General features: G+C 30.8%; 1 protein-coding gene across 7 annotated transcripts; it reads left to right on the plus strand.

Annotated features, from left to right (window-relative positions):
- Positions 1 to 958: 958 nt before the first annotated feature.
- LOC143240185 (docking protein 5-like) lies at positions 959 to 16,860 on the plus strand. Of its 7 annotated transcripts, none has more exons than XM_076482246.1 (7): positions 959 to 1,077; positions 5,925 to 6,030; positions 7,707 to 7,929; positions 9,675 to 9,791; positions 9,945 to 10,134; positions 11,180 to 11,336; positions 12,780 to 16,860. In XM_076482246.1, the coding sequence occupies exons 2-7, from the start codon at positions 5,965 to 5,967 to the stop codon at positions 13,050 to 13,052; spliced, it is 1,026 nt and encodes a 341-aa protein (XP_076338361.1). In that variant the 5' UTR covers positions 959 to 1,077; positions 5,925 to 5,964; the 3' UTR covers positions 13,053 to 16,860. The 7 variants fall into 7 exon arrangements, with proteins under 7 accessions (XP_076338361.1, XP_076338358.1, XP_076338364.1 ...); XM_076482243.1 differs by lacking the exon at positions 959 to 1,077 and adding an exon at positions 3,057 to 3,206; XM_076482249.1 differs by lacking the exon at positions 959 to 1,077 and adding an exon at positions 3,057 to 3,206 and having other exon boundaries at positions 12,798 to 16,860.
- Positions 16,861 to 18,994: the final 2,134 nt, after the last annotated feature.

Below are 18,994 nucleotides of genomic sequence, written 5' to 3' on the forward strand. Positions count from 1 at the left end.
GGATTGATCGTACATTATAACGCCCCACAGCTGAAAGGGCGAGCATGTTTGGCGCGACGGGGATGCGAACCCGCGACCCTCAGATTACAAGTCGCACGCTTGACCACGCCGGGCCCTTCAGGACAGTAACGAAACAGTTTTACTAACAAGGTGGTATCTTACAATGTTTTCTTTCCATATGCTAATTATTTAACTAGTGTTTTATTTGATGTATTTTGTTTATACCCCCTCTTTGAGGCGGGATGAATAAAGAAAATAAACAATCCGGATTTACAACGCTAAAATCAGGGATTTCTATTCCCCTCTGTGGGCTCAGCAGATAGCCTGATGTGGTTTTGCTCTAAGAAAACACACACTCCATTTATATATTTAATTGCATATGTTTCACAAAAATAGATGATTCTATTCAGTGGCTTGGTTGATTGAAATTCAGCACAAAGCTACACAATGTGCTCTATCTACCACGGGCATCGAAACTCTGTTTCTAGTAGTGCGAGTCCGCAGATATGCCGCTGAGCCAGTGGGAAGCGTGATTTTGTTTACTATTCAATTATTATTCCTTTTGTCATTTAGTCCAACTATGACTTTTGAATTACATGACATTCCGTCTAGCTGATCACGTTGATTTGAGGTAAGTTTGCATGTATTATGAAACTGACACCAGTTTCTCCTAGCAGTGACATATAGATATATTTAATATTATGAAATATTACGTAATATTGTGGTCAAACAACTAAATAAAAACTCTACCATGAATTTTAGCAAATTAGTTCACGAAATATAGCTGAAAAGTATTATTGCTTATTATTACTTGAGAAGTAGTTATTTTGTAATTGTTTACATTCAAAATATTATTTTGAAACTGTTTTTTTTTTCTCGATTCCTTTATTTATTGAAATAGTGATTAATCCGACTATATATATTGTATTGTTCCTTAACTTCAGGTCTACGGATTTACAAAGCTAAAATCAGGGATTCGATTTCCATCGATGGACAGGACAGATAGCCCAATGTGGCTTTGCTGCAAGAAAAACACATAAACGAAACCTTAACATCTGGATTTCTGTTATTTTTAAGGTAGAATAAATTTGTTTTTGTTTTTCATGTTTAGTTCCAACCCTACTTGTGGCTGCTGTTTGCATTTTAGACCGTTATAATTTTTAAAAGTAATACACAATACATTGTTACGAAAAGATGAACTGGTCTAGACTTCATTTAGCGTTTTTGGATTTATAATCTAAGGATTCATAGTTGATGGCTTGTTTCCGCAGAATCGCATTCCACGCATTGGGCTTGTAGTTGAAGCATCAATATTCAGTTTAATAAGAGTATTTTGGAAATTTGCAATGGGTGTGATTGACTAGCTGTCTATCAGTTCAAAATTAGAAACAACTACTCATAGATAGCTGCTTTCAATGCTCAGCCTACACGAAAGTTTTGAAACAAATACATAAAGGTTAAGAAGAATTTAAATTGTATTATTAAGTTCACTAAGGAATAGCCTGATTTAAGTTATCATTGAACCTTATTTATTATAATACTAGTATAACTACCGCTGGACGGAAGTTATATAAATTTATGATTAATGAAAGGTTATCTTAGGATGTGAAAAGTTGTTTCCTTTATATGTAATCGTAAAAAATGCAGAATCGCCCATATAAACGGCAAAACCCAAAATTTGAAACCGCAAATTTACATGTATCTCCGTAAGGACCCAACACCCCTTTACATCATACTTGATGTATTCTATTACAGGGGGCAAAGTTGTTGTAAAAACACGAAAAATGCCCATACAAGCAGCAAAATGCAAAACTGAAAATTTGTATATATATAATGAGCCTTCATGCCAATTTTAATGAAACTCCATCCCCACCCTGCGAATTAGTTACATGGACATGCAATAGACAATATTATAAGTTCATTTCATATGAAATGGCCGATTGTACAGGTAAAAATTAAAACGCCATATATTTTAACAAATACCAGTTTTATTAATCTAAATATGCTCCATTTGCTGCAGTTGTTTTATCCCAATGGGATACTAATGAAAATATCCTGTTTCTATAAAACTCCGTTGTTTTACAAGCAACAAACTGTTCAAAGGCTTCGACAATATTCACCTGATTCCTAAATATTTTGTTTTGGAAACACAGCTTTAAGTGCCAGAAAAGGTGATAATCAGTTGGAGAAAGGTCAGGTGAGTATAGTGGGTTCCTCAAAATTTCATACTTCAATTCTTTTAATTTGGAAATAGTGATTTGTGAGGTATAGGGTCTGGCCTTATCTTGCAGAAGAATAGATCCAATGATACATTTTATCAATTTGTTGGCAGTAAGATAGCGCTGTAATTGCTTCACCTGGTTGCAAAAAGGAGTAATGGATAATTCTCTCTGCAGACCATCATACTGTAACCGGAATCTTTTTGGGTGTAAAGGCAATTTCGACGCATGTCTCGGAGATTCAACTGCATCATCATTCTCCTGATCTCTTTAGGTTGTCGTATAGGATCTATTTCTCATCGCAAGTAAAAATTTGCTTCAACAATGACTCCCTGCTGCTCTTAATCAGTTTCTTCCCTTCTTTCAATTCGTGAAATACCCATTTGTCCAATTTCTTAACCTTTCCGATTGCAACCAGGTGACGAGAAACAATTGTACTTGAAACTTCTATGTGTGCTGCAAGCGCCCGAACTGCCTTTTGTGGGTTAGCTTCTACACTAGCTCTTAATTTTCATTAATTCACAACAGGTTGAAGCCTTCCTCGAGGTTCGTATCATCAGAATTAAATTTTCGAAATCAACGCCGAATAATCCGTTGAAAACTAGTCCTTTGTCCAAACACCAAATTGATGTTTTTAGCGGCCTCAGCTGCATTTTTTCCCAATTTGAACTCGAACAAAAAAGTAGTCTCGATTCTTTTAAAGGCATCATCTTTTATATGGTTAAAAACATAAAACAATTATAATACAACTTGGCATGACATAAAAATAAAAAACACAACACTCTTTTCAATACTGAATATCATACAGTCAAATTGCTGTACTCAACTTATCCCAATCGCACTCACTCTTCAACTAAGCGAAAGTCGGCCATTTCATATGAAACGACCTGGTATTACATTTATATAAGTATTGCACAATAATTTTCTAAGTATGGTTTTCTCGTTAGAGGTCACCAATTAGTTCATTCATCTGTTTGACGTCAATCGGTAATTTGATTTTAGTTAATTTTCTGTAAGTTCTTATTTTAATTTACCATAAAGTTATTGACGTCATTGTTTGTAATCTTCTGAAGTAAAATGAAATCCAATAATTTATGTTTCGAAGTTTTAAAAATGCATTAGAGTGATGATGAGACTCGAGTCTCGGCATTTAGTAGTTAGTAGTAGTAATAGTATCACACTCAGTAAAATTGACATTATCATTACAATACAAGTATTAGTAACACGATTACTATTAATAATATTAATACTTGTAAACATAAAATATGGAAATGGTGTTGGTTTAGTCTAACCGTAGGCTTAGGGCAGGCTTTCGTAAATAATCTCGTAATTTTCTAATGTACTGGATGACTATTACATTTATCATCACTTAACCTTCTCTTTAACCGTTTTTAGTCTAGATTCATTAATGTAATGTACTTACGTTCAGCATTTTGTTATTGCAAAACTAAGAAGGTTGAAACTTAGTGGAGCAATTGTTATAGAGTAACACTAAAATTTGGGTTGTGTTGGATATTTATTATGTCAATCCAGAAAGTGTTGTGACACCCATAAGCTTAGTAGTAGTGACTGCTTCTGCTTGATTAGACTAACAGTACTGTAGTCATAATTGTTAAATAATTATTGTCTGAAAAAAAAGTTCCTACACAATTTATATTTGATTTCTGGTTAACTCATAATTAGTGTTAATAAGTCCAATTATTTTATGCAAAATTCAAAAATAATTATAATTCATACAAATATTGGTTTCAAATCCAGAAGTGGAGAAGTTAATTATGTATTATAATTAGTATGGATGATGTTCCTAAAATTATTTATTTACAGTGATATCTTAGATGGTCAACCATTACAAGCCTGACAAGAACTTTCTTCAGAGCCTAACACTTTGTCAGGCATTTGATACCAGCATTGCACAAAGCAACTTGAAAATTTTCAAATAATTCACTTATTCAGAATTACAAAATTCTTCATTTATCTTGGGGAAGATGCAGGTCCTTCTCTGTCTTCATGTGCAAGGGAAAATTCGGTTATATCTACCTTTCAATATGAGAGCATTTTCCTCTAACAAAGAACTTCCAGAGTCATCCAAATGTAACAAGTTTTAAATAAAGCTGATTTTCTGTTAAATTTCAGTGTGCATATGGATTCTTGAAAGTCTTTTAAATTCAGAATGGAATTTTAAGGGCTTGAAAGGGGACATATGTTTTGCAAAAGTACTTGAAAATGTTAAAATAGCATAATGTATCTAACTTTAATGCATGTTGCTGAACTGAGTGCAATAAGTAATCTTTCTTTTCATTTTAGTCCACATTTGTATATTGAACAAATAAGAATTTTATGAAATTTCAGTGGAATCTAATTTATTTCAATGTACATTTTAGCTACGAAAAAGTGCTTGGAATTATTCTGAGTAATTCAGTATAAATCATGTGTTATGTTCAGTGAAGCAAAGCTTGATTCAATAACTAATTTAATTCCTGCTGCATCTGCTTTCTGGGTGTCATTTCAACAAAAAAAGAAAAGTTTTATTCCAAAATGTTCTTCAGAATATTGTGGGTCATATTACAGCATATGAACAACCTCTATTATACTTTACGATGTTTTTCCATCTTCCAACACAATGTAAAATGTTGCTTATTTCAAATTCTTCCCCAGTTTATCTGCTAGATATTTGGTATAAAAATAGATAAACTTGTCATGCTGAATGCAATTAATGTATATCATCAATCTCATGATATATCTCATAACTTCGTTAAGTCCTCATACACAGTAAAAATATGCAATGTCAAATTTTGTTCAACTGTTTTTTTTATACTTATAAAATTAACACATCCCTCAACAATAGTTGGTTGTTTCAGATAAGGTATTAGTTTTTCTGGTAATTGTACTTTTTCTGATCTAATCTGGAAGGCTCAAAGTTGGCACTGTATTGGAATGGTCTTTTGAGTTGAGTAACTTGAAATTCTCACTGCTAATAATCCAGGCATTCAAAAAGTCTTTTAAAATGCAGGTTTATCATACTTTTGACATAACTTGCAAGACAGCATTTCCACGTTTCTGTCCTTGTCAATATTGTAGCTTAACTAAATGCTACTACTTGTTCTGTGAGCACCTTTTCAATCTATTTTTGAACTATCACTGATTTTAGTGCATGTTTTTTCTTTGTAATGGAACCCTGGGCTGAACATTTTGACTATTCATGTGTATTGCTGAATTGTTAGAACATTTACAAATTAACAGTTGAAACAAAGAAATCAGTAACATGTGAAGACATTGTGAGTGGCAAACACTGTAAGTACTGGGTCAAAAATAAACAACCTCATACCAAGGTTTTTCTTGAAGTCTCATTAAGGCCATCTACATTGAGTAAATGTCATCACTTGTTTGAAAATTTTATCAGTGTTTCTGAGGGACTTTTCACTGCTGATTATACTGTACCTGTTTGATTTTCATATAAAATATATAATTGGTCAAATTCACTGGCTGAATATTTGAACACATTGCGAATTGAAATATTGGCCACAGGTGCTGTGCCAGATAGAATGCCCAGTACTGGCACAGTTTTACTAGACAAATCCTATTTTTGTGATGGGCACTGTTCATTGCTTATTTTCAGGCTTGTTTTATGTTGTTTTTTTTTAGTAGAAAGTGAAACGCTGTTAATAAAAATTGTTATTCTAAATCGAATTTTTGATATTTGTTTAGGTGAATTGAAATGTATTACAAAAGTTAAGTACCTTAAACAATGGCAACTGATACAAGAGACGTTGCAAAGCAAAGTTATACAAGAATTCGAAGTCGCAAACTTGGAGTAAGTTTTTATTCTTCATTAATTATACGTTATTAAAATTTTAAACAATTATGTTTAAGGATTTTATAGATCTTAAATTTTACTCAAGCACTAAATTGGACTTTGAAGAAATTGTTTCAGAGCCTTAGTTAAAGGTAAAAATAGTTAATTTGTGCTGAGAACACAGTAAAGACAGTATAAAAGGAAAGGGAGTGATACTGTAATACATATTAGTATGTGACACTTCCTTTTGTTTATTTATTTTTTTAATGAGAATGTAAGCAACAAATTACCAATTATTTCAAATGACCAGGTAAATATAGTTCACATTGCTAATTTTAATTAACTCTTTATTACTATTTTAAACTTCAGGAATAAAAAATATATATGAAGTTTTTTTAATGTTTTATAGTTTTCTGTAAAATAAAAAATATTCAGACAAATTGGAACATCTTTTAAGTGGTTATCAACAACTGTTGCTTGAGTGTATTGTACTGTTTGCATAATTAAGTAAATATATTTAATGAACACATGTTAACATTAGGAAATGATTGATTACTCCAACTTATTGTAACATGATTTTCTCAGTCAATTTGCAGTGCTTTTATATAACTTGTCGATTTAAAAAGTTCTTCAAATTTAAGTAAAGTTTACTTGTGTTGTATACTTGGAATAGGTAAAATGAATTGATTTTTAAAACTTCAGAAAAATATTACTCAAACATGTATTAGTAATGTGGAAAATTAAAAAGCTGTAACTATAAATGTGTGCTAATTATACCCGATGTTAGAAATATATACTTAACACAGTGTATGAGCTTTCTGCAAAGAAGGCATTCTGTAGTAGAGAAAGAAAAGAGAGCAATTTGTAAGACCAACAAAAGACTGTTTAATGCCCTTTAATTTAAAAATAAGAACATAATTTTATTTTTCAAAATAATTGATGTTTATATTAGTATTACAGTTGTAAATGTAATACATAAGTAATCTTACTATAATGGATGTAGTGTGTGTCACATGTGTATCTTTGTAGATGACCAAGATAATAAATACAATAAAGTGCCATCTGTTGAATGGCACCACAAACAAGAAATGCATAAAAAATTTCACACTTTGAGTTATTAAGATTCAGTTAGAAAAATAACTATGGTATGTGCAACAATGAATTATTTACCACAGAAACACAGTTTTAAATAAAAGTACTCTCCTCACAACAAGTGCTTTATGTTAAGTTTTGATTATATCTTTATTGATGTAATCTGTTAATATAGTACTAAAAAATTGAGTTCTTAAAAGGTCACTTTTTTATTAAAGAGTACCAATTTTAATGTTTAAAAACATATTTTAAATCAGTACATGTACATCTGAATGTTTATCACATGCAGTATATCCCCAAAAAATTGTTCTTTAGAAAATATTTGTTTTTCTAAAAATTTGTCAATGAAGTATGTATCCTATGGTTAGTAATTTCTAACACAAACAGTTGCCCATAGGGTGACATTTCTTCTAGTATCATGTAATGACTATTCAGTAGACCATAATCTCACCTAACTTTATGAGTCATTGAGTAACCTTTACATTCAACTTTGTATATCCATGCTTATTTGTGGAAAATGTTTTGACAGGAGGCTTTTTCACTTTATAATAAGCTTATTATAAAAGACTGACCATTAAAGAATTCAATACTCTCTCTTGAAGTTGTGGCAGAGAAGATGGATTGTACTGCGCCGAGCCTCAAGCAAAGGACCATGCCGTCTTGAGAAATATGCAGATGAAAAAACAGCCCGTACTGGTGGAGCCCACAAGGTGACATTGTTAAATACAGTCAACTTTGTATCAAGGCTTACAACTAGTGTACGGAAACATGCATTTAGCATTTGTTTTCAAGATAACACCACAAAGAGCTTAGCTTGTGATTCAGGTGTGTTTTTGTACTAATAGCCGTTCAGTTTATAAAATGTTTGCATACTAAAAGTAGGTTTTTTATAAATAGCATTGGTAAAACAGTAATAATAATCAAACTGAATAAACTTCATAATGAAATAGTAAGAGATGTTTTGATGCATTTTTACGAATTTTCTTGATGACAAATGATATAAAATTATTACATCAGGTGTCTAGAAAAGTCGCATGGTACAAGTCTACCATTCAGACTCTCCATTAAATATCTTGTGTTATTTTATTCATTGAGTATAACTTTGAATAAATATCAGGTTCTCAATATCTAGTATCATAATATCCACTTACAATATGGCTTAATCTTCAAAAATTATAGTTATAAAATCTGTTAGCATATAAAAGATTCAAACCAACATGGTCATTAACCTTTAAATGGCAGTCATTTTCAACCAATGCTGCTACCTACAACATTCCTGCTGTTTAAGGGTCAATACTAAATGTTACAATAACTTTTAGATATTTTAGTAATCCATGTGTTCAAGGGAGTAATAATAATTAAAAACTTGAATTTTTAAGTTTAGCTTTCATACACAAAGTATCAAATTTTAAATTAATTATACAGATATTTAAATTTAAACTTTTCTCTTAAATATTTTCTTTCAAAATGTTGACTAGGCAATGTGCAGATTAATTTTCATATTAATATTAAAAATGCTTTTATACATGGAAACATTTTCTAGTTTCACTTCTAAAATCTCTAACTTTCAGATAATTATCAAATGTTTTTAAACATAATTGTTTATTTTATGTTATTTTCATTATCAAATTGGAATTGAACAATCTCATAACCACCATAAAAAATTAGGAAGTAAATATAAATCATGCATTTTTATTTCTAGAGTGACTGCAAGTTATAACTCAAACACAAATGTTTAATCTAAATGGCATAGATGTCATAGCATTGTACATTTTTATACATTTATTATTTTTACTATATTAATCTTTTAGTCATTGCTAGCTAAGAGAGAAGTTACAATGATGTGGTGCATGTGCACTCATGTTACCATATCTAAGAGTATAAAACTGACCTTTAGTATTTACAAAGTGACTCTCCTTGACTGTTTTAGCTATTATTTTGTAAAATACAATCACATTTTTGTTACAATACATTGTATATGTACATACATTATTACCATTTACAAGTTATATTTTAAACTTATTTTTGATAAAACATAGAGCAGTAAATAAAGAAGTAAACCAAACAATTATCTCTTGTAGTTTTGATTTTTGTACTCAGTTGCTGCTGTTCAAGCTTAATGAAGTTGAGTATAATAGCTTTAACTGGTGACGTATTAAATTGAAACTACAATTTAGCCAAATAAGCTGGTTATAGTAATTACATTGCTGCAAATATAATAAAACTGGCAGTGAAGGGTGATATAGATATGGGATGTTGTGAGCTTGAGCACCCACATCTCACCCTTCTAATCTCTGATCTTCTTATGTGAGACTAGTGAATTGGAGGTTAAGACTAATAAATGGTGTATCTCCAGTGCAGTGTGGGTCCTACTTCTTCATTCATCTCCAAAATCTAGGATACATTTTATAATCCCACATTGTAGCTTGTACCCAAGGGTCTTTTTAAAAAATATGCAGAATATTTTGTTTAATTTTAACATGTTTTGTTTATGCCATAAAAGTTTATGGTTATATATATATTAGAAGTGTTAGATTATTCCACTGAATATTTTTCTATTCATATTACAGATCTTGAGGCAGATATGTGGGTGAAAGTGTTGGTTCAGGAGTGTTTTTTACCCCAGCCAGGGCTTGCCACTGGAGAACCAGATGTTTTGAGTTCTGGAATTCAGAAAGAATTAGAAGGTAAAGCTATGTAGTAATTGTAATTAGTATGAAAATGTGTCTAAGGAAAATAGTTTGGAAGTACAAAATTATGAAATATAGTGTATAAAGTAGCTTGAACGGAGGTGCTTCAAAATAATTTTATGGTAAATATTAAATATTTTCTACCCTCAGAACAATTTCATGTTTATTTGATGCCAACTCCAAAACTGGATGTTTTTGGGGAATGCCTGCTTCAGGTGACACATGAAAATATTTACTTGTCAGATGTAACAAATCCCAGACTCAAGTTGGTGTCCTGGCCGTTGACAGCACTACGAAGATATGGAAGTGATCCTGCAAAGTTTACTTTCGAAGCAGGAAGGTCAGTTAATTTTGAAAGTTTCTAATAATATTTTTTACATTGAAATTTTTTTTTGTTTTCAGAGTTTGTATGAGTTAACTGATATTTATATTTTAGGTAATACTTCTGTCTTAGATCAAACAGTTTAGTCATGATTTGCAGGTTTCTAAGTTCTATGGACAGGCCAGTGTTATTTCTAAGAAACATATAAATACTAAAAAAATAATTTTTATGTGACTAATCATTACCTATTAAAGATGTTAGATTTGGAGCTAAGAAAATCTGAGTTTACACTGTAGAGAATTTAAAGTTCTTCAGATTTTGGGGCCATTAAGGGCCCCAATCTCCCAGCCTAACAGTTTTTTGCATCAGCCTTTGGTCTCAATAAATTTTCAGGGTTTTGGGCTTTTTTTTATAGTTATTATATCTGACATTGCCACTGATAAGTTAAATCTGAGTAATGTAATGCTGTTACTTTATGTAATAGCCTGTTGCTTTAAGACAATAAGTAAGTAACACATGAATTCTAATAATTCTTGTAATATTGGTTGAATCTGAGTAAAATAATAATGTTGGTCCTTTATGTAATAAGATACTTTGTGACAGGAACTGAGGTTACAAGAGATAGCTTCTTGTAAGACATGAACATAAATTGATTTTATATCTTATGGATATTAAAAATAACAAAAGGTGTGTGAAGAAACACTTGTATCAGTCTGTTTTCCATACTTAAAAGCACTTGAAATACATTTATTATTATCAATCTGGCTGGACTGCTGAAAGCTAACATGGTTCAGAATTACTGTTCTCAGTGGTATGATATTGAATTTATTATGCAGTCTTAGAGTGCATTGGCTTATATTTCACATTGAATTTTTTATAAGGTTTTTGAAGTATAAACTAAATATTTGGTACCACACAAAAAGATTTTCATGATATTCTAATTATAAATAATCCTATTACCATTTTAGCACAAATTTATCTCAATAGTAAATTAAAATGGAAAGAGCCAGGTTAGGAATTTTGTTAAATGGTGTTTGTAATAAGTTTTAGAATTTTCCTTTAGACACTGTAGCACTGGAGAAGGTATGTTTGTTTTCCATACTTTGGAAGGGGAGAAAATTTACTGTAAAATCCATCAGGCTACCTCAGCAATTGCTGAGGCCCATTACAGACTTTGTAAACAAGCTGAAAAGATTACTGGAAGAACTTGTCATAGTCAGGTAACTTTTTATGTTGTGTGGAAAGTGAAAACTAGACATCAGTAATATACAAGTTCACCTTTCTTGTAGCCTGGCAGGTTTATTAACATTGTATGTTTAAATTATTATGGATCAGTGAATATATGTTATTTTTTATGCAAATATCAACGAGAAAAAAAACAATTATTTTATATAATAAAAATTAGTATTGATGAACAAAAAATTGTGTAATTTAATATCCTTTAGAATAGGCATTGGTAATCTCTAATTGTCCATCTAGAAGTTTCTTTTATCCCATAAATTTGTGAATAAGGCTTTTGTTTTTTAATATATTTTTGTGTCCAGTTTTGAACTCTGTAAAACAGTTGGCCACTTGCTGTTTGTTTTGATGGTATACTTTTTGGGGAGGTTATTCTAACAATTTTTTACTGAAACTTTCCTTTCTTCTCATTGTCTGTTTGTCATGCTCTATCAGTAAACAGTTCAATTAGATTCTATGTCCCATTGATTTATAATACCATTCATTGTATATCTCCTCTGAATTGCTGGAGATGACCACAAGGCTGACAAAAGTTTGATTTTTTTTATAAAGAAGGTTTGTATATCATGCAGAGCTGTAAAATTAGTGGAATTTGCTAATTGATTATATTCAACTAATAAGTTATTTTCAAACGAGACTTGGATAATTAGAATAATAGAGGATAGTGATAAATGGAAATGTTAATTTTAATAAGTGGATTAGTTTTGCGAGTGATGACACTAATTGATTAAGCTCAACAACCTTGAATTCATAAAAAAATTATAATGAGAAATAATGGCAATATTTTGATTAGTTGAAACACATAAAAAGTGAAGATCATAAAAACTACTTTTGATCAATTGACCATTTATGTGACATAAGTCAACTTAATTATAACATTGGTTAATCAGTTATTAATTGATTTAATCATAACTTTGAATATTAATTTATTTTACATGCCAATTGATGTAAGAAATATTCATAACTACCTGGTCATCCTGAATAACTGAGTTATTTCTCCAGTTCTAATGCCAGGTTCAATTTTGTTTACAAGGCCACAGCAATGATGCGTAAAATCCATTTTTTTCCGATATGGCACCTGCTCAAACTTTGTTGTTTTGTTCAATTAGATAAGATCAAATTTTGTATCTCCTCTCATATATATGTGGATTTTCCTATTACCTGATTATTATTATACATTATAAAACCTGTATACCTTGCATTTAAATATCAAACTTGAACACATTTGTAGTTTATAGTTTGTTTTTTCCATTTCATTTGCTTGAATATTTTATAGCATAATTCTTTATGTACTTCTCAGTCACTGAGTTCTAGAAAATGTCACCTTATTTTATTTGGATAATATAGAATATGTACAAATATTTCATAAATACATTCAGCAGTAAAACGTGTTAGAAGCAACTTCAGATAATTCTCCATTTTAGGTTTCCTTTTGTCTTCAGAAACTGCCAACCTACATCCCTGTCGGTATGATAAACAATGTTGGAGGGGCATCATACTCTGTCACTCATGATACAGAGTCACCTGTCCACAAAGCTGATGCCATAAAGCATACTGTTGTTGGTAACTACATACAGAATCCTGAGCAAAAACTTGAAGTGGAATTTGGTGAGGGACTAAGGTGGACTGGCAGTCACGGTGCAACATCAAAATGTAGCTTACGGTCACATTTATTGCAGTGTGAATCACACAAGTGAGTGTACACCAACTTGAAACTGTCATTGTAGATGAGATTTCTCACAACTAGCTGAATGAAAAACAGGAAAAGACTAAAGTTTTGATGAAATTTTTAGAAGGTGGTTTCAGTACAAATATGAAGGTTACCAAGGACAGTGATCGTTTTGTTTCCCTGGGAGAATGTTATTAATTTTTTACACAGTTTATTAGAGTACTTCATACACTAGTAACATTTTTTTTAATCTTGTATAGAGTAAGAAGAATGAAATGTATTGACATTTATTCACTTCCTTTTTTGTTAGTTTATTCTGGAAATGGAAGTGTAAAGAAGTTATTCTAAAATGTTTCTAAAATATTTAACAGTTGTTATTCCTTTTTATTTATAATTTGTTGATAATATTGCTGTCATAGGCCAACAGTGGGTTTATTTGTAGCTATGAGCTATACTTTACGGACAGTTATTGTGATGAATATCATTTTAAATTAATTTTCATTTGGATTATGCTCATGAGACATCTGTAAATGGTACATTTTGGACAGTCATCTAAAGCTTGTAAAAAAAGTGTGTGAAAAATAAAAAGCTTATAGCATATATTATTAAATGATACAGTCACATGTTTATCTGAACAGCCTTATTAGTAAGCTATAGAATACCTATGTAAATAAAAAAAAATCATGTATCTTTATTCAAAAACGTTTGACACAAAATGTAAAAAAGTATGATACAGCTGTATGTGTTATGAAGTTTTTAAAAAGTACCAATATATCCCAGAAAAGAGTGTAAGAGAAAAGTATGTGTGTATTGAGAAAGACCTTTAAATGTCAGACAAACCTAGAATACAAACATTTGTGTTTAGAAATGTTTGGGAAAAACTGTTAAACCCCACCAATGAACCAAGAATACAAATATCTGTGTTTAGAAATGTTTGAGAAAAAAAAACTGTTAAACCCCAGCAATGAACCTAGAATACAAATATCTGTGTTTAGAAATGTTGGAGAAAAAACCCATTAAACCCCAGCAGTGAACCTAGAATATAAATATCTGTGTTTAGAAATTTTGAGAGAAACTGTTGAACCCCAGCAATGGACCTAGAATACAAATATTTGTGTTCAAGAATTTTGAGAAGTGCAACTTAATATCAGAAATGGACCTAAACTGTATTAGAAATACAGAAAGACCTACAAAGATGTGGGAATATTTGTTCTCATCTTTGAGAAACTCCACTTACCTTATTAAACATGTAGAACATTTGATTTATTTTCAGGTTAGTAGTAACTTTGTAAAGACTTTATTAAATGGTGAATTAGCTTTGTGCACATGGGTTTTAATATTAATACTCAGGCTTTGATGCAGTGAGAATTATTTATACCCATGTGAAAATCAACTGTTTTGATTGGTGAGTCTGTCAGCAGTAAGTCTGAAGGTTTATAATGCTTAAACTGGGTTTCAACACTCATGGTGTCACATCTAAAAAAAATAGCCTATTGTGTCACATTGTTCTTAAGAACAAAACAAAGACAAAGCAATTGATTTATCTCCAAACTTTTATTGTGTGGTGATTGGTTGATGTTCTGTTTAGTAATGAACAGTCACAGTTCTACTGACATAAAGAAAATTCTTGTGAAAGATAACTAGTTTAGTAGTTGTGTAAGTAACTTGAAATTATTTTTAAAAATTTAGATTTGCAAAACTTGAAAATATTAACACATTTAATGTTTCATTCTTTTTTATTATTATTATTGAATAGGTGTTAATCTTACAGTTGTACTTTATATGGATGAGTTTTGTGTACATGATACGATTGTAATCAGTTGTGTAAAAGTTATTTAAGAAATACAAAATGTTTTTTAGCCAAAGTTTACTACTTTGTATCTTATATGATTTTCAAAGTCCAAAAATATATGCTAAATTTTGTGAGTAATTGTTACTAGAAAAATAGTATTATGTTTTTATCAGTAACTATAGTTATCCATTGTTCCTTCTTCTATGCCTGCACCAACTTTTATAGTTTATTGCTTTAAATACTGCACTATTTAAAGTACTCTAAGTACTAAGTGCTGACATCTAATAACTATCTTATTAGTTTGTTTATAAATCATACCTCTATTTATTAACAGGAAGATGCAAGTAATGGAGAATTAGAGTAATGATGCAATTGTAATGGTAATGTTAAAGCTGTAATAAAGCCATTACGAGTACTGATGTAATTTACATCTTATTGCCCAATATTATAGCCTGTACCCTGGTAATCCTTTTAATATATGCAACATCTTTAATGTCGTCATTGAGTTTTGGGGGCCTGTGTTGTTAATATATATATATAAACACACTCAAACAAGACTAGAATTGAAAATGTTCACTGAAACTAAACCATGTGTAAGCTGGTAAAAATTAACTTTATATGTTTAAAAGATTAATATTATGAAAAGTTATTATGTTTGCAGTAATAAATTATTACAATTACCTGCTGAACAAAATCAGGCTAAATATTCAATTTGAATTGAATTGTACCAAAATAACAGTAGTAATTACTGAGGTATATTAAAGTGTAACCATGTACTTGAATTACAGGCTAATTAAGTTACTGCTGAATTATTCCACAGAGTTGAAATGTGATTGTTAGGGCTGAAATTGTTACATACTAGTAACTGTATGTACATTTATGGATAGTCTGTAAAAAAAGAAGTGACATTGTAATACTTTCCATAAACCCAAAAATAGCAACAAAAAAATAATCCATGGTTTGGGTTCAGAGTAAAATAGGATTGTGAATTTAACAGTTAATTTCAGTGTCTTACTGTCACCATCACTTTATATCAGATTTACTGTTTTATTTTATTATGCACCTTACTACATTGAAGGTGTACTTCATTAATTAGCTACAAAAATGTTTGCATAATTTTCAAGTATAGGACATAAAAAGCATGAAATTCATGGTTGTAATAAGTATTACAATAAGAAGTAGTCTATAGATATGTAAGTATTTCAGAATAGTTTATTTTTATAACATAGTTTGTTTCTTTTTTTTAATGAAGTCAGTAGAGAAAATAGTTACCTTCATTTTTTATCATTAAAAACAAAATTGTATGGTTGGCAGCCCTATCTGGCAATCAGTTTTCTTACATAGTTGCTTTAATTAACATCAGGTGTATAACATTTAAATATTTTTGGATGAATAATAAATGGAGTACTGACCTTACCCAAGAAAAGAAATTAATCCTATATCAGAAACAGTTGATTGGATTTCTCTTGAGCACTTAAATGTTTGTAATCATTGTTTTGAAGGTGGTTATTGCATTTTACTTTATCTTTTCATGAAAATGTTAAAAAAAAGTAATTATTGACCTGTTTGTTTTCATTACTGTATTGGCTGAAAGTTAATAACCATGAAACACTTGCTATTTATTCTATGCACAGTTATTTCAGAATAATGAAGTAAATTTATATTATCTAAGACTGTTATAGAAATGTGTGTATATATATATTATAAATTTGTCAAAAAACATTAAATGTAATACTTTTTCACTTAAAGCAATGCTGTATCTGAAGACATTAAATTTATGATTGTATGCACCTTTGATCAAGATTTTAATGAAAATTTTGTCTTGTATGCTTAAAGTGAGAAGTAAAAACTAACAGTTCAGATTCATTGAGTTGAAAGTTAAGTTAGATTCTTGGTGAGAAAAGAATTAAAATAGAGATAAATAATAGAATTCTTAACAGATGGATTGGATCTGTTTTCACTTGATGTGAAGATCTTGAAATATTACAACAACAGAAACTGTATAGGTATTTAGAGAAATAAAATGAAAATCTCTCTTTGAGAAGAGTTGGTCTAGTGGCCATTTGTAAATGTAATCATATAGCAAGTGGAATATAACTGACCTACACAAAAATGTTTCACTCTGTTAAAATTATTTTACTGTTTTATGACTGACCTTCTGAACGTATTAGACATGAGCAAAAATACCTGTCCACTCCCCAAAAAACAACAACAAACTTAAACTTGACACCAATTTAGTTGAAAGGAAGAGAAAGCCATGTCATGTTTGCCTGCTCTTCCCAATTGGAGTGACCAGGAACCTCAGTTACCCTTTAACCCTGTGCATGAAAATAACTTACTACTGAGATTATATTCTTAATTGAAAACACTGGCCGAAGTTTTTGTTTGAACGAATCAAATTTGTTAATTTTGATGTGGATGGAAAACCCAAAGAAAATCCACTTTTGTGGGACAGACAACAAATAATTTATCTGCCCTTTGCCCTGGCTCCAAAAAAACACATGATAATCAAACATCAAGACATGGTTATCAACCATTTGAGTGAGTGTTTGGTTCTTTGTTTTTCTGTTCTCAGAACAAATTGTATGGTGAGATGTGTTTGATGGGAGCATCTAAAATTTTGTGAAGTACAGTATAGTAAAGTTGTTTCTTGTTCCCACTTTTTTATAGTACTTGAATACTAGTTTAGTTAGTTTATCTTTTAATTAAAGTGGGTACATTGCTAATTTTATGCAAGTACTTTACTAGGTTGAATGTAGGAAGCCTTAGATTTAATCTTATTACTCTGTTTTGTTGAATTAGTAATTTTTCAAGGTAATTGTTAGACATATTTTGAGTTATTTGGTATCCACATTCTATTAGTATGTGAACAAATGTTTTGTATATTTTTACTGCTGTTATAGGAGTGTAGTTTGTGTCTTTACCCCTAATTAATAGTATGTATGAATTAACCATGAATTGCCAGCACTTGTGTAATATTTAAAATCATAATAAATAATTAAAAACAGCATTTCCTATTTACACCCTTGTGCAAATTAATTGAAACAAGACGGAAAATTATGATTTTTTCAATTTTTTTTCGTTTTATTTCTGTGAATCCAAAAATTACTCACAAATTAATACATGATATGACTGCCTTTATTTTTCAGAATATCATTGATTCACTTTGGCATCGAGTCCACAAGTTGACTGCAATTTTTACTCATTTTTGGATCACGGTACCACACCTCAATTATGGCCATAATTAGCTTATCTTTTGTAGTACAGTTTTTTCCCTGAAGTTTTTCTTTACAAATCGCCCAAAGATTTTCAATAGGATTTAAGTCCAGACAGTTTTCAGGCCAGTCCAGCATCTTTTTTCGCATTGTAGTCATAAAATTCTTCACAAGTTTCGATGTGTGGCATGGAGCCAGATCTTGCTGAAAAATGCCAGATCCATCTGGAAATCTCTTTTTCAATTCTAGAATGACTCTTCTTTGCAAAACTTCGATGTACTATGGTCCTCGCATCATACCTTCTACGATATGTAAGCCTCCGACGCCATAGTAGCTGAAAAAGTCCCAAAACATCTTCTTTAAGGGATGTTTTACGAACTGATTGATGTGCGATTCTCGAAGTTTCTCACTTGGAGATCTGCGAACATGCAGACTTCTTTGACCCTGTACGAAGAAATGAGTCTCGTCACTGAATAACACCTTCCTCCATTGTCCTTGCGTCCAGTTCTTGTATTTCAGACCCCATTGATACCGTTTTTTCTTCATTGAGTTGGTAAGAAGTTGTTTTTTGACTGGTCTTCTTGCCCTTCTAACGCAATTTCGAATGACGTAATATTCCACAAAATTTCGTCATATATCCCAAAAATAGATCGACCGTACTGTAAAACACAGCTTATGACGCCGTCTGTGTGAAAAAATGACTATTAAAGGAAATCAGCGGGTCCAGCGAGCCTACACCGACCGCCATGCTGAAAATATTGTAAAATGACAATTTGTTTCAATTAATTTGCACAAGGGTGTACACTATGAAATGGCGTAAATCACGTTGAAATGTATTTAATACCCCTACCAACGTCTTGAAAATTCATTTTTACTTCCAGTGAGTTTCTCGTCATCATGAATCAAGTCGAAACTTGTGAAGTGGAAGCTGTACAGCTGCAATAAAGTTTTTTAAATAGTTCA

The sequence above is a fragment of the Tachypleus tridentatus genome, chromosome 13 (genome assembly GCF_004210375.1).
Source record: "Tachypleus tridentatus isolate NWPU-2018 chromosome 13, ASM421037v1, whole genome shotgun sequence".
Lineage (NCBI taxonomy): Eukaryota > Metazoa > Arthropoda > Merostomata > Xiphosura > Limulidae > Tachypleus > Tachypleus tridentatus.